This window comes from Narcine bancroftii, chromosome 10 (assembly GCF_036971445.1).
Source record: "Narcine bancroftii isolate sNarBan1 chromosome 10, sNarBan1.hap1, whole genome shotgun sequence".
Taxonomy (NCBI): domain Eukaryota; kingdom Metazoa; phylum Chordata; class Chondrichthyes; order Torpediniformes; family Narcinidae; genus Narcine; species Narcine bancroftii.
The window spans coordinates 19,011,593-19,026,803 of NC_091478.1; the positions used below are offsets into that span (position 1 = coordinate 19,011,593).

The window sequence follows — 15,211 nt, forward strand, 5'->3', positions numbered from 1 at the left end:
GATGCTGTGCATTACATTGATTATAGATTGAACGCACATTCTTTAGGCCATAGTATAGTAATTATACCTAACAATAGCATTTATTGTCTTCAGGAAGATTCAAATCAGCTGAAATTTCTCATCAATATTGCAATAGCAGCAATACATCCTGTTACAGTTGTGGCAAGTATATGTTTAAGGCTCAATGACACTGCATAACTGTACTTATTAAGAAAACCTACGAGTTCAACCTTGGTGCAAAATTAGTGACTAAGACAAACCCTGGGCTCTTGACATTTATGTGCAACATTTGCAGTCAATGTGAGAGCTTGGCCCAGTATCATTATGCGATTACAGTAAATTCAATAAAAGTTAATTTAATGTTTTTCCAGTAACATTCCAATTCAATGCTTACCCAGGCAAATTTTGACAGAGGTAATTACGTGATAAACTCCAAAGTAAGATTTATAAACAATTCAAATTTTTCTGGGGCAGGGGAGATTTATTTTTAATAAATGACACAGCACAGTAAAAGGCCCTTCTAGCCCTTGAAACCTGTGCCACCCATTTCCAACCCTGTAAGGTTTTTGGAGGGTGGGAGGAAACTCGAGCACCTGAAGAAAACCCACACTGGCACAGAGAGAGCATACAAACTCCTTATAGGCAGTGCCGGATTTGAACCTGGGTGGCTGGCGCTGGAACAGTGCCGTGCGAACAGCTCTGCTAACCACGTCTGCATGAGAGAGAGATGGGTTACACCTGAACCAGAGGGGACTCAATATTGTGGCTATATCCATCCAGGAGGCTTTAAGCTAGATTGGCAGGGAGTTGGGAAAGAGAGAGGTTGGAATGTTAAGGGAAGCAAAGAAGGGGAGGGAAATGGATTGAAGCAGAATAGGATGGCAGAGGACAAGTGTTGAGGTCATGCAGGTAAACCGTGTTGATTTCAGTGCAAGAGGTCTGGTGGAGAAAGCAATAGGTTTAGTCAGTGAATAGGTCGAGAGCAATGGAATGCTGCAGCCATAATAGAGATGAGGTTAAAGGAACACCTTTTGTCTGTTGGTCTGTGCTCCTCCTCCAGCCCTTCCATTCCTTGCCCCCAGCCTTTTTATTCAGTTCCTCCAGCATCTCTGTGATTTGACTGCAATTGCATCATCCGTAGTCTTTCTTATTTCACTCCATGTGGAGCATCTGGAGCTTGGGTTGTCTATGGCGTGGGCTGAAGGCCTTGTGGCTGCGGAGGCTGCAGGAGCGCTGGAGGTGAAGCCATGGACTCTCAGTGATTCTGCGGGGGGGGGGGGGGGCAAAGGGGGCTCTCTTTTGTTTCTCTTTCTCTGGCTGTAAGGGGCCCTGGTCAATTTCTGTTAAGAACAGAAGACGGAAGGAAATTTTGTGCAATATCACATTTTCTATTTTATTACATGACAATCAAATAATCTTGTTTCTTGAAGGACAACCAGGACTGGCAGCTCAATGTTCCAAGTACTGTAATTACAGGTATGCTAGGAACATTGGGAACAGAAGATATCATAGTCATCTTTGGAGAGGATATTGCCGAAGAACTATTGTGTGAGGCAGTGTGGGTGGAAATGAAGAACCTAAAGAAGTGGTCACCTTGACAGATGTACACTTCGCCAGGAGCAAAAGGCTGAACTATGTGTAACATTGCTGAGGTCTGTAAAAACAGTAAAGCTGCTACTGCAGGTGATTTCAACTTCCCCAATATGAATGGGAATGCCAAAGGGTTAAGGGATTGGATGGGGTGAACTTTGTTAAATGTGACCAGGAAAACTTCCGTCTGTTGTGGTAAACCACTGACTGTATATTTATCTGTCGGGGCACACTCATTGGCTGATTGTTCCTGTGGCTCTAGCACAGACTCCTGAATAAAGGTGACTGTTCCACAGCCCCCTTCCCAGTTCAGGACAGTCGACCAGTATGGACCTGCCTCCATTCTATTGTGAATAAAAGCCTGTCAGTTTTGCATAACTTCAAGTTGTTTGGAGTTATTGATGATGGATAGGCCAACTGGGAAGGGGCAATATTGGACCTTGTACTGAGGAATGAAACTAAACAGGTAACTGAAGTATTGATAGGGAAACACTCTGGGACCAGTCACCACAATTCCATTAGGTTTAAATTAGGTGATTAAACTGCTGTGGAGGGAAAGTCTGTGGCAAGTTTGCTTTGAGGTTGCTGAGTTTTTGATGAGCCAGGGCATCAGAGGTTATGAGGAGAAACCAGGAGAATGGGGTTGAAAGGAAAAATGCAACAGCCATGATTCAAATCATAGTTGGCGACGCAGTTGGCGTAGCGATTAGCGCAACGCCTTTACAGCGTCAGTGATTGGGAATGGGATTTGAATCCCACGCTGTCTGTAAGGAGTTTGTATGTTCTCCCCAAGTCTGCATGGGTTTTCCCTGGGGGCTCCAGGTTCCTCCCACCATTCAAAACATACTGGGGATATAGGTTAATTGAGTGTAAATTGGGAGGCACAGACTCATGGTCCAAAATAGCCTGCTACCAGGCTATATGTTTAAATAAATAAATTAAAATCATATAATATAAATAAAAAATAAATTGAGGAGTAAACTCAAGGGGACCAATGGCCTAATTCTGCTGATTCCAAGCATCTTTATTATCATGTATATAAAACACAATTTTTAAAATGTTTTTGCTGTAAAGACACACACACACACACACACACACACACACACACACACACACACACACACACACACACACACACACACACACACACACACACACTAGTCCGCTGTCCATACCAAGAAGAGAAAATGAAAAAGAGCCCCTTCAGAGACATCACGTGTTCCCCTTAACCCCCATGTCCTCCTGCCCAGTCCATTGGTGAACCCGAGGGCCTCCTTGGTCCTTGGTTCTGAATCCCTCCATTCTGTTAATGCATAACACCTTTCTGGGCCCTGTTCGACATGGCACCCTCATGAATCCTGGTCCCAAGACCTGGTTCCCAGGAGCTGGTCTCCACAGGCATCCTGCAATCCTTTAGCTACCAGAGGAACAGGAGTCAGTACAGTCACCAATGTTAAAAAGATGTCTGAACTGGTACATGGTTAGAAGAGGTTTGGAGCGACACAGGCCAAATGCAGACAAAAGGGACTAGCTTGCTGGACAATTTGGTGAGCGTGGACAAGTTGGGCTGAAGTGTCTGTAAAATTCTATGATTCTCTCTCCTCTGTCTCTTTTGCTCTCTCTTTCTGTCTATCTGCATTTCTCACACTCTCTCTGACTCTGTCTCTTCATCTATCTCACACACTGACAATCTTTTTCTCTATTTCTTCGCTCTTTCCCTTTCTCTCTCTCTGCTCTGCATCTCTTTATCTCACTCTCTCTCTCCCCAACTAAATCTCTGTCCCTCCTTCTCTTTCTGTCTCTCTTTCCAGAAACCCACCTCTCTCGAACCTGCCCCAAGTTGTTTCCAGCCTCCATCACAGCCAAGGGGTAGTCAACAAATGGACACCCCCCTAATGGAAAACCCTACCCAGGCCTTGGTTCTTCCTCCCCACTGCAATTTCCTCACACACCCTCCTTGCCACCCACTCCTGCAATGCTCGCTTCTCACACCTCCCGTGGCACCCCTTCCTCTGGTCCCTCAGGCAGCACTCTCTCCTTGCTGCCCCTTCCATGACACGACCTCCTCGCCATTCCCACCAGTGGCGAGCTGTTGGGCACTATCGGTTGCCCCAATAGTTACAAGGACAAAGACAGAGGGGAACGATAGGCTTTGTTGTACACAAGACCTGAGCTGGCCCGGTCCAAGCCAGGGAAGTACAGGGAAGGGAGAGGCGGTTCAACCTTTAGGGCCTGGGTCCCAAGGGAGAGTGTCATGGGGTGGGGGGGGGGGAGCCCGAGCCTTTACCGGCCAATGGGTACATACAATCCATACCATTACACAAGCCCTCCTTGCTGCCTCTCCTGCGCAGATCCATCCTCACTGCCCCTTAAGTAGAAATTGGAAAAATAATTTGTGAGGAAGGTAAACCTAAAAGTCTGCAGACAGGGACTGTAGTAAGATCCCAGAAATGGCGGAGAAACTCAGCAGGTCCCGCAGTGTCCATAAGAAGTAAATGCCTGAGCAAGGTCTGAGTAAAACACAGAGGCTGGGGTAAAGGAAAGATCTCCCGAATTATGTGTTACTTAGGGCCTTGAAATCACCATCTATCAGGTTTGGCAGGTTTAATGGTGAGGTTGACATGAGAGGTGATGAGATTGGAATCAGTTAGGGGAGGGGGGGGGGATGTTGATGTCTCTGCCGTCCTTGGAAACATAAAGGTCCAGAAGAGGTAAAAGGCTGGAAAGAAGGGGTAGGAAGTTTAGGGAGGCAGTCTGCAGGGGAGGGTGGAGAATCCTGGTTGTGCAAGTGGGCATGGAGATGGAGAGGACACGGCATGGAAGGATCTCGTTGAGGTGGAATCAGGCAAGTTTGGATGAGGCGGGGCGGATGGGGGGGGGGGGGGGAGATTGGGAAAAGGAAGGCTTTGTGGGGAGGGCAGGTTTGGGAGGAGGGGCAGGTTTGCGGAGATGAGGATTTTTTTTATGGGGAGTAGGGTTTGTCCGGGCAGAATTCGGGACAAGGTAGGTGACGCTTCCTTGCCATCCTGTTACAGGAATGTAAATGCGGAGTTTTAATCTGGACCTATTCCAGGACCGAGAGCCATTCAGAGTCCAATGTCTCTGTACTGTTGATCTTTATCCCGATCTGCTGAAGTCTGCTTCCCATTCTGAGAAAGTACAGGACAACAGCCAACTGGTGAGTGGCCGTCTCTTTCCAGGCGCTGCGACCCTCTCCCTCCCTCTTCCGCTCCGCAGTCGGTGTGGTGAACCCCTCACCATTGTCCCACCGCGGGACCCCGACCCGCCGCAGGGGGACGTGTCCTGGGTAACCCTATCCAAGGAAGGCCAGGGACCCAGTTGATCTTGGAACCCGCTGACCAGGTCAGATCCTTCCAAGCTACCATGTGAGTGAGGTGCTAAGCGGGCAAATTGCCCGGTTCACCCCATTTTACAAGGCAGCCAACTATCATTGTGCGAACCGGGCTGCCGTTTGACCTTAGTATCTGTGCTTCAATGCTGACCCGTCCCTTCACTTCAGTCCTATTCCAATGGATCTTTCTTTCCCTGTTTGTTTCCCCCTTCTCTATTGTCCACCTTGGAAACTGTTCCCCCCCACCCTCCCACAACACCCCACCTACCCCCACTGATCCATGCCTCCTCACCCCCACCCCCCCACCTACCCCCACTGAACCATGCCTCCTCACCCCACCCCACCCCCACCTACCCCCACTGATCCATGCCTCCTCACCCCACCCCCCCCACCTACCCCCACTGAACCATGCCTCCTCACCCCACCCCACCCCCACCTACCCCCACTGATCCATGCCTCCTCACCCCACCCCCCCCACCTACCCCCACTGATCCATGCCTCCTCACCCCACCCCCCCCACCTACCCCCACTGATCCATGCCTCCTCACCCCACCCCCCCCCACCTACCCCCACTGGTCCATGCCTCCTCACCCCACCCCCCCCACCTACCCCCACTGGTCCATGCCTCCTCACCCCACCCCCCCCACCTACCCCCACTGGTCCATGCCTCCTCACCCCACCCCCCCCCACCTACCCCCACTGGTCCATGCCTCCTCACCCCACCCCCCCCCACCTACCCCCACTGGTCCATGCCTCCTCACCCCACCCCCCCCACCTACCCCCACTGGTCCATGCCTCTTCACCCCACACCCCCCACCTACCCCCACTGGTCCATGCCTCCTCACCCCACCCCCCCCACCTACCCCCACTGGTCCATGCCTCCTCACCCCACCCCCCCTCACTGGTCCATGCCTCCTCACCCCATCCCCCCCTCACTGATCCATGCCTCCTCACCCCACCCCCCCTCACTGGTCCATGCCTCCTCACCCCATCACCCCCACCCGATCCATGCCTCCTCACCATACCCCCCACCCGATCCATGCCTCCTCACCATACCCCCCACCCGATCCATGCCTCCTCACCATACCCCCCACCCGATCCATGCCTCCTCACCATACCCCCCACCCGATCCATGCCTCCTCACCATACCCCCCACCCGATCCATGCCTCCTCACCATACCCCCCACCCGATCCATGCCTCCTCACCATACCCCCCACCCGATCCATGCCTCCTCACCATACCCCCCACCCGATCCATGCCTCCTCACCATACCCCCCACCCGATCCATGCCTCCTCACCATACCCCCCACCCGATCCATGCCTCCTCACCATACCCCCCACCCGATCCATGCCTCCTCACCATACCCCCCACCCGATCCATGCCTCCTCACCATACCCCCCACCCGATCCATGCCTCCTCACCATACCCCCCACCCGATCCATGCCTCCTCACCATACCCCCCACCCGATCCATGCCTCCTCACCATACCCCCCACCCGATCCATGCCTCCTCACCATACCCCCCACCCGATCCATGCCTCCTCACCATACCCCCCACCCGATCCATGCCTCCTCACCATACCCCCCACCCGATCCATGCCTCCTCACCATACCCCCCACCCGATCCATGCCTCCTCACCATACCCCCCACCCGATCCATGCCTCCTCACCATACCCCCCACCCGATCCATGCCTCCTCACCATACCCCCCACCCGATCCATGCCTCCTCACCATACCCCCCACCCGATCCATGCCTCCTCACCATACCCCCCACCCGATCCATGCCTCCTCACCATACCCCCCACCCGATCCATGCCTCCTCACCATACCCCCCACCCGATCCATGCCTCCTCACCATACCCCCCACCCGATCCATGCCTCCTCACCATACCCCCCACCCGATCCATGCCTCCTCACCATACCCCCCACCCGATCCATGCCTCCTCACCATACCCCCCACCCGATCCATGCCTCCTCACCATACCCCCCACCCGATCCATGCCTCCTCACCATACCCCCCACCCGATCCATGCCTCCTCACCATACCCCCCACCCGATCCATGCCTCCTCACCATACCCCCCACCCGATCCATGCCTCCTCACCATACCCCCCACCCGATCCATGCCTCCTCACCATACCCCCCACCCGATCCATGCCTCCTCACCATACCCCCCACCCGATCCATGCCTCCTCACCATACCCCCCACCCGATCCATGCCTCCTCACCATACCCCCCACCCGATCCATGCCTCCTCACCATACCCCCCACCCGATCCATGCCTCCTCACCATACCCCCCACCCGATCCATGCCTCCTCACCATACCCCCCACCCGATCCATGCCTCCTCACCATACCCCCCACCCGATCCATGCCTCCTCACCATACCCCCCACCCGATCCATGCCTCCTCACCATACCCCCCACCCGATCCATGCCTCCTCACCATACCCTCCACCCGATCCATGCCTCCTCACCATACCCCCCACCCGATCCATGCCTCCTCACCCCATCCCCCCGATCCATGCCTCTCACCCCATCCCCCCGATCCATGCCTCCTCACCCCATCCCCCCGATCCATGCCTCCTCACCACAATACACCGCCATCCTCCCCACTGATCCATGCTTCCTCACCCCCCCACCACCACTGATCCATGCCTCCTCACCCCCTTACCCACCCATTCCCACTCCTCCGCCAACCCCCTACTCCCCCCCACCCCCTCGTTGTCACATCCTCCCTCAGGTTGAACATGCAAAGGTCTTCCACAAATCAACTACCTGCTTCATGCGATGTTTCAGCGCAACGTCCTGTGCGAGCTGGGGATGGCATGGCAGCAGTTCGGAAGGATGGGCGTGGACTCCCAGTCACAGTGCGCCAATTCCACCCAAGTGACTTGCTCGAGGTTCGCAGGATCTTTAAGGCAGGCCTCTTACGATTGCCATTTTTAGCCTTCAGGCACGCCCTGCTCTCGCCAGTTGCACCCACCCTCGTGTTGACCACGGGGGGCGCCACCTACGCGGCCAGCCGGTCCATGCTGTGGGCCACTCTGTCCATCGCCGGGCTGCTGGCCCTGATATATCTGGCATGCTGGGATATCTTTGCCCGATTCGTGAGAAACAAGCTGAAAGACGACATGGCCGACATCAAAGGGAGCTACTTGGATACACCTGGCGCCGGGTTCTGGGTGGCAGAGGAGGAGGGAGGACGCAGTGGCCTGCTTGGCATCGTGGCTGCCCAGCCCGTTGAGGGGGAGACGGAATCTTGTGAGCTCCTCCGACTTTCCGTTGACAGGCGTTTCCGGCGTCTAGGCCTAGGCCGCAGGCTGACAGAGAACATACTGGAGTTCGCCCGGGCTCAGGGGTATCGTGAGTGCCTCCTCCACACCACCATGGTCCAGGAGGACGCTCTAAGGGTCTATGGGTCAGTGGGTTTCAGAGTTCACAAGGACTATGTACCCCTCCCAGGCCAAGCTTTCATCAGCTGGTTAACCAACATCTACCTGTGTGAGCTGAGGTACAGCCTGAGGCCAGAGGCTGCATACAAGATGGGCAACACTGAATGAGTGGATGTCAGGTTGACAGGACGGCTGAATAAAGAATTTAGTGAGAATTTAGTGTCTGAGTTCATCATTCAGGGGATGCTGAAAGGGAAGGATCCCATATCCAGCTGGTGAGTCAGAGAACTCCTGCACATATTCCAGGATTCCAAAACCTACAGGGTCCTGCTCCAATTGGCCAGAGATCGAGGTGGGGTTGGAGGCAGGGGCCAGAGATCGAGGTGGGGTTGGAGGCAGGGGCCAGAGATCGAGGTGGGGTTGGAGGCAGGGGCCAGAGATCGAGGTGGGGTTGGAGGCAGGGGCCAGAGATCGAGGTGGGGTTGGAGGCAGGGGCCAGAGATCGAGGTGGGGTTGGAGGCAGGGGCCAGAGATCGAGGTGGGGTTGGAGGCAGGGGCCAGAGATCGAGGTGGGGTTGGAGGCAGGGGCCAGAGATCGAGGTGGGGTTGGAGGCAGGGGCCAGAGATCGAGGTGGGGTTGGAGGCAGGGGCCAGAGATCGAGGTGGGGTTGGAGGCAGGGGCCAGAGATCGAGGTGGGGTTGGAGGCAGGGGCCAGAGATCGAGGTGGGGTTGGAGGCAGGGGCCAGAGATCGAGGTGGGGTTGGAGGCAGGGGCCAGAGATCGAGGTGGGGTTGGAGGCAGGGGCCAGAGATCGAGGTGGGGTTGGAGGCAGGGGCCAGAGATCGAGGTGGGGTTGGAGGCAGGGGCCAGAGATCGAGGTGGGGTTGGAGGCAGGGGCCAGAGATCGAGGTGGGGTTGGAGGCAGGGGCCAGAGATCGAGGTGGGGTTGGAGGCAGGGGCCAGAGATCGAGGTGGGGTTGGAGGCAGGGGCCAGAGATCGAGGTGGGGTTGGAGGCAGGGGCCAGAGATCGAGGTGGGGTTGGAGGCAGGGGCCAGAGATCGAGGTGGGGTTGGAGGCAGGGGCCAGAGATCGAGGTGGGGTTGGAGGCAGGGGCCAGAGATCGAGGTGGGGTTGGAGGCAGGGGCCAGAGATCGAGGTGGGGTTGGAGGCAGGGGCCAGAGATCGAGGTGGGGTTGGAGGCAGGGGCCAGAGATCGAGGTGGGGTTGGAGGCAGGGGCCAGAGATCGAGGTGGGGTTGGAGGCAGGGGCCAGAGATCGAGGTGGGGTTGGAGGCAGGGGCCAGAGATCGAGGTGGGGTTGGAGGCAGGGGCCAGAGATCGAGGTGGGGTTGGAGGCAGGGGCCAGAGATCGAGGTGGGGTTGGAGGCAGGGGGAGAAAGTGTGATGTTTTTTTAAAAAAAAAAAACATACATGGCAATGGGCCCAGTCAGCCCACAATCCCAATTGCACCCAACTGACCTGCAACCTGGGTCTATTTCTTTTAAAGGGTGGGAGGGAACCAGAGTACCTGAAGGAAACCCACACAGATGAGGGGAGAATGTACAATCCCCTTTCAGTCAGCATTGGATTAGAACCCCGGTCGCTACTGATGTAACAGCATTGTACTAATATGTTGGATGCATTCGCAATGCAGATGGAGTTGATTGGGGTGGGGGGGCGTGGAAGAGTGAGCTACATTCACAAGTTTCTTGCGGGCTTGGGCAGAGCAGTTCCCATCCCACGCAATGATTCTGACAGGATGCTTTGAATGGTGCACCAGTACAAGTTGTTGCAGGATGCAGGAGACATGCCAAACCTCCACATGCTTCCGAGGAAGTAAAGGTTCTGGTGCAATGCACAAAGGTGGTGGGGAAAGTAAGCAGGTCACTCCACATTCATAGGAAGTAAAGGATAACCAACATTTCAGCCTAGGCCCTTCGACAGGTACAAGGGGATGTCTGAATATAACATGGGGGAAGGAAGGGGAGAGGAGGGAGGAAAGGGCATGAGGAGGAGCCAACAGATATGAAGGGAATGGATAGGATAGATGTAGGAAGGTTTTTTGAGCTGGCCGGGGAAACTAAAACGAGAGGACACAGTCTCAAGATACGGGGGAGTAGATTTAGGACAGAGATGAGGAAAAATAGTTTTTCCCAGAGAGTAGTAAATATTTGGAATTCTCTAACCAGGGAAGTGGTTGAGGCTGCCTCATTAAACATATTTAAAATTCGGTTAGATACATTTTTACATGATAGAGGAATTAGGGGATATGGGGAGAAGGCAGGTAGGTGGAGTTAGGTCATAAATTAGATCATCCATGATCGTATTGAATGGCGGAGCAGGCTCGATGGGCCATTTTTGGCCGACTCCTGTTCCTATGATGTTATAGGTGGATCCAGGTGGGATGGTCGAAGAGAACAGGCTTGGCCATCCCATCGATTTGGGAGAACCAGGATGTCAGTGAAGACATTTATATCTTGGGCCGAGAGCTCTCAACCATCTCTTCCTCAGCACCATTGACATATAGCAAGGAGTGAGATCTGCCTCACCTCTAGAAGTCTACAACCAGTTTAAATTTTACATTTAGACATTCATACAGCACAGTAATGGGCCCTTTCGGGCCTCGGCCCCGTACTGCCAAATTACACCAGGATGTGCGTGCTATCACAGGCTACAATGTAAAGGTGGACAGAATGGTACTCAACAGAGCATCCCTCCTGGACAAACTCGATGCACTCTGCGCTCAATTCAGGAAGGAGACCTGTGAGCCAATGGGACACACCACTCCCACCTCGGGTTACATACAACCCCCACAAGTTTTGTACGGTGGGAGGAAACTAGAGAACTTAGAGGAAATCCACACAAACATGGGGAGAACTTGAAAACTCCTTACAGACAGCACTGGATTCAAACCTGGGTCTCTGGTGCTGTAACAGCAGTACACTACCCACTAAACTAACTGTGCTGCCCTTGATCTTGCTGACATTGAGAGACTCTTGGCCACACAGCATGGATATACAGGGAGAAGAGAGAGGTGATGAGTTCACATTGCCCCATGATTGAAGAGTCTCCAATCGTCACTGACTACAGCCTATAGGATAGGAAGTCATGGCTGGCATTGCAGTGGGACGCTGAGTCCAAGGTCACGTAGCTTGGGGATTAGTTTCTTTGGTAATATTGTGCTGAAGATGGAGCTGCAATAGTTGACCTTGTTGTCCAGGGCAGAGCACAAGGTCAGGGACTTGGCACCTGCTGGGCATATATTTCATCAGTGTATGAGCTGGTGGGTCAAGGGTGGTTGGGAAGCTGGAGCATCTCAAACCACTTCACGATGGTTGAATATCAAAGCCAACAGCCAAGTATCACTTGGACCGATACCATGTTCCTCTTCAGCAGTGCGATCATGGTGACTTTGTTGAAGCAGCCTGTCGGAGAGAGAGGTTGAAGAGGTCTCTGAATGCAGCTGTCAATTGGTTTGCGCGGGCACTGAGGATATGTCCAGGGACTCCATCTGGTCCAGTCACTTTCTGCAGGTTCACTCTCCTTGAAGGCTGATCCAACATTGTATTGGTGACTGTGGGCGTGCTCGAGGTGGGAGTGGTGTGTCCCATTGGCTCACAGGTCTCCTGCCTGAATTGAGCGCAGAGTGCATCGAGTTTGTCCAGGAGGGATGCTCTGTTGAGTACCATTCTGTCCACCTTTACATTGTAGCCTGTGATAGCACGCACATCCTGGCATAAATATCTGGTGTTCAGGAGGTTCTTCTGGGACTTGCCTGGTCCAGTACTCTCTCTTGGCATCGCTGATGGCCTTGCATGGCTGTCTGGTGTAGGGCTGGGTCACTTGACTTGGAAGTCCATGTTCCTGGCCTGGTTTCTGGTCAGGGGTTAGGGAGGACATGGGCTATTTTCTTTGGCACACAGTCTACTCACTTGCCGATGGCAGTGGCGAATTCATAAATTAATCAGATTAAAAGGATGTTTGGAGATGCACATATTATGGAGGTTTCTAGTGCAGGTAAATACAGAGAGGCGTGAATGAAACAGGCTCCCAGAAGAGACTGTAGTGGCAGGTACAATTACAATGTTTAAAAACACTTAAAGACAGAAGCATGGAAAGGAAAGGCTCTGCAGGGAATGAACCAAAGGCAGGCAAATGGGACTAGCTCTTGATCAGCCTAGACAAGATGGGTCGAAGGGCCTTCTGTGCTGATTCTGTGATTCTTTCTACGCTCAAAGAACTTGAAAAGAAAGATGAAAAATTTACATTCAAAACAATAACACAATATGGTACCAGTGAAACACAATCTGCAGGCACCGTGGTTGAAGTAAAAACAGTGCTGGAGAAACTCAGCAGGTCAAACGGTATCCTTTATCTGACAAAGATAAAGATACAAGACCAAAGTTTCAGGCTTGATCCTCTCCTTTAATTAATAACTTAAGAGAGACATTTAAAGAAAGCTTCATGCTCTGCCAGGTTATGGCCGCCAGCTGTGGAGCGAATAACTGAAAGGGTGATCAAGAGGGCAGAAGCTGTAACTCAGAGGGTTCTGGGCAAGAGGAGATCACCAAGATATGATATAGATGGATTTTAAAAAGAAAGATCTGAAGTTCAAAATTGTGCAAAGTGCATAAATAAATGTTTGTATCTCATTTTATTTCTATATAATTGATGACAATATTCATTAATCTGGTTTTATTGGGTAAAAGGATTTAAAAATGAGCAAGTGCAAAATGTTAACAATAACAACACCCAAAAATATCTTTATGGCATCAGCTCCAATCATGGCAGAAGTGATCAACCTGCTACTCAGTGATCCATCAAACATCTAGTACGTGTTGCTGTCATTGGGAAGATTAAATTCTAATGGTTTCCAGAGAGTTTTTCCTCTCTGAAAAAGACGGGAACATAGTAATTTTTCATCTGGTTTCAAATCAGCACCTGCTGAATTAGTCTTTATTTGAATGTCCTTATGTGATATGGAAATGGGGAAGAGATGTAATTTTATAAATGCACATTGAGAATCTGGATGTCGCCCAGTAAAACCCCTGATGTCTGGAATTCAAGCAACCAGCAGCCTCAAACACAGCACAAAAAAATTGCAGAGATTAAATCAGTAAAAATACGAAAATTTTAAAATAGGCACGCCTTGACATTAGTTTGCAACACACACAATCTCAGTCAACCAGAAGATTCCCTTATCTGGCACCTACCAATCCTCATAGGATACCAGGGTTTCACAGTACCTAGAAAAGGAGATGAGAGTCCAATCGGATAGACCTACCAAAGAACTGACACCGACAAGATTGACAGAATAGAGTCCTCCTGCTGTGATACCGTGAAGGCAGGCCCCAACCAATGACCTGCCGATTTCAATTATCGGACTGTCTGATCTGTGGAGAGGCTTGTCTAAGATTTGACCTTGCGTCTCTGGGTGTACCTCTTTGACGCCTCCTACCTCTGGCGACCCCAAATTCGAGGAGGACAGTCAGTGCGAGGATCTTTGGGAAATGTAGGCAGCTTGAGCCCATTCTATATAGATGGCAAATCTTTACTGGTATTACATAGAGCAGATAGGACACAAAAACATGAATGCACATTGCCAGCATCCTGCCAAACAATTTGTCCACCTGAAGTTCAGTTTTACAGATACTGCAACTTCATTTAGATAGCAAAGTTTCACTCCTCCCACCCCCTGCAGGTAAGGCTTTATTGCAACAGTGTACCTTGGGCTCATAAAACATCCATTCACTACACTACTCACACATACCTTCTGCATAGAAGGACCAGATGGAGTCCCTAGACATATCCTCAGTGCCTGCACAAACCAACTGGTAGCTGCATTCAGAGACCTCTTCAACCTCTCTCTCCGACAGGCTGCTTCAACAAAGTCACCATCATCACACTGCTGAAGAGTGGAAAGTCCATTTACAGATCAGTTCATCCCAGCCTCCTTTCATAGAGAAATTGGATCCAAGACCTCAGTTGCTGCAAGATGCAAACAGTTCTTTGATCTGATAAACTTCAAGTGCTTGAATCAAAGTATATATTGAGTCAAGGTTCCTTAGAAGGATAAATCAAATTTTTGTTGTTGAAACTCCAGCTGCATACAGGTAGATATAGATTTTAAGTCTTAAAGTATGGTTGAATTGTACTTAAAATGATTGAGATATTGACAGGTCATTGTCATGTGGCTCTACCAATGTGCATCTCTTAAAGCTGCTATGCAGCAATTAAGATTTCACTGAATAAGACAAAAGATCAAATAATGAATTGGTTGGAGGATAAGCGTTGGCCAAGATACTGAATACTGGTCTTCCTTGAGTAGCACATTTGGATTCACCAAACAAGCAACAGGATCTCAGTTTAATTCCTTATTTCAACTCCATGATTCACTTCAAGGATATCCAATGTTGTACAGAAGGTCATCCGACCTCTCAAGTGGGAAACCAATCAGAAGTCACCTCACCTGCCAATCAAAAATTAGATTCACCCACCAGTGAAGCTGCTACGCAATCAGTTTTCGCAGGTTACACAGGCACACCAGGACGGTCCCCTGTAGCCAACTGCAGTATAAAGTCTACCACGTGCAGCTGCTCACTCTCTGGTTCCCTCGAGACCATCCCTGGGCTCCGCTCTAGGTTGTGGACCATGAGCGGTGCTGGAAGACCGACTGTAAACGGTCTGATCCAAGATGTGAGCCGTGGGCGACCCTGAAGACAAGTTGTGTGGTGTATAGTGTGGAGGCTAGTGTGGCATAATTCAGTTGAGACCATTCCCTTTCACCCATTATAGTGGTCATTAGATTAGTGTTTCTCTTTTGATTAGTGTATCGTACTTTGGTATTGTAGAGCGAGTGTTGTTGTGTAACCC

General features: G+C 51.6%; 1 protein-coding gene across 2 annotated transcripts; it reads left to right on the plus strand.

The window, feature by feature from the left end:
- The first annotated feature begins 4,628 nt into the window (after positions 1 to 4,628).
- LOC138743904 (probable N-acetyltransferase CML1) lies at positions 4,629 to 8,552 on the plus strand. Of its 2 annotated transcripts, none has more exons than XM_069899472.1 (2): positions 4,629 to 4,768; positions 7,686 to 8,552. In XM_069899472.1, the coding sequence occupies exon 2, from the start codon at positions 7,693 to 7,695 to the stop codon at positions 8,503 to 8,505; it is 813 nt and encodes a 270-aa protein (XP_069755573.1). In that variant the 5' UTR covers positions 4,629 to 4,768; positions 7,686 to 7,692; the 3' UTR covers positions 8,506 to 8,552. The 2 variants fall into 2 exon arrangements, with proteins under 2 accessions (XP_069755573.1, XP_069755574.1); XM_069899473.1 differs by having other exon boundaries at positions 4,630 to 4,768; positions 7,742 to 8,552.
- Positions 8,553 to 15,211: the final 6,659 nt, after the last annotated feature.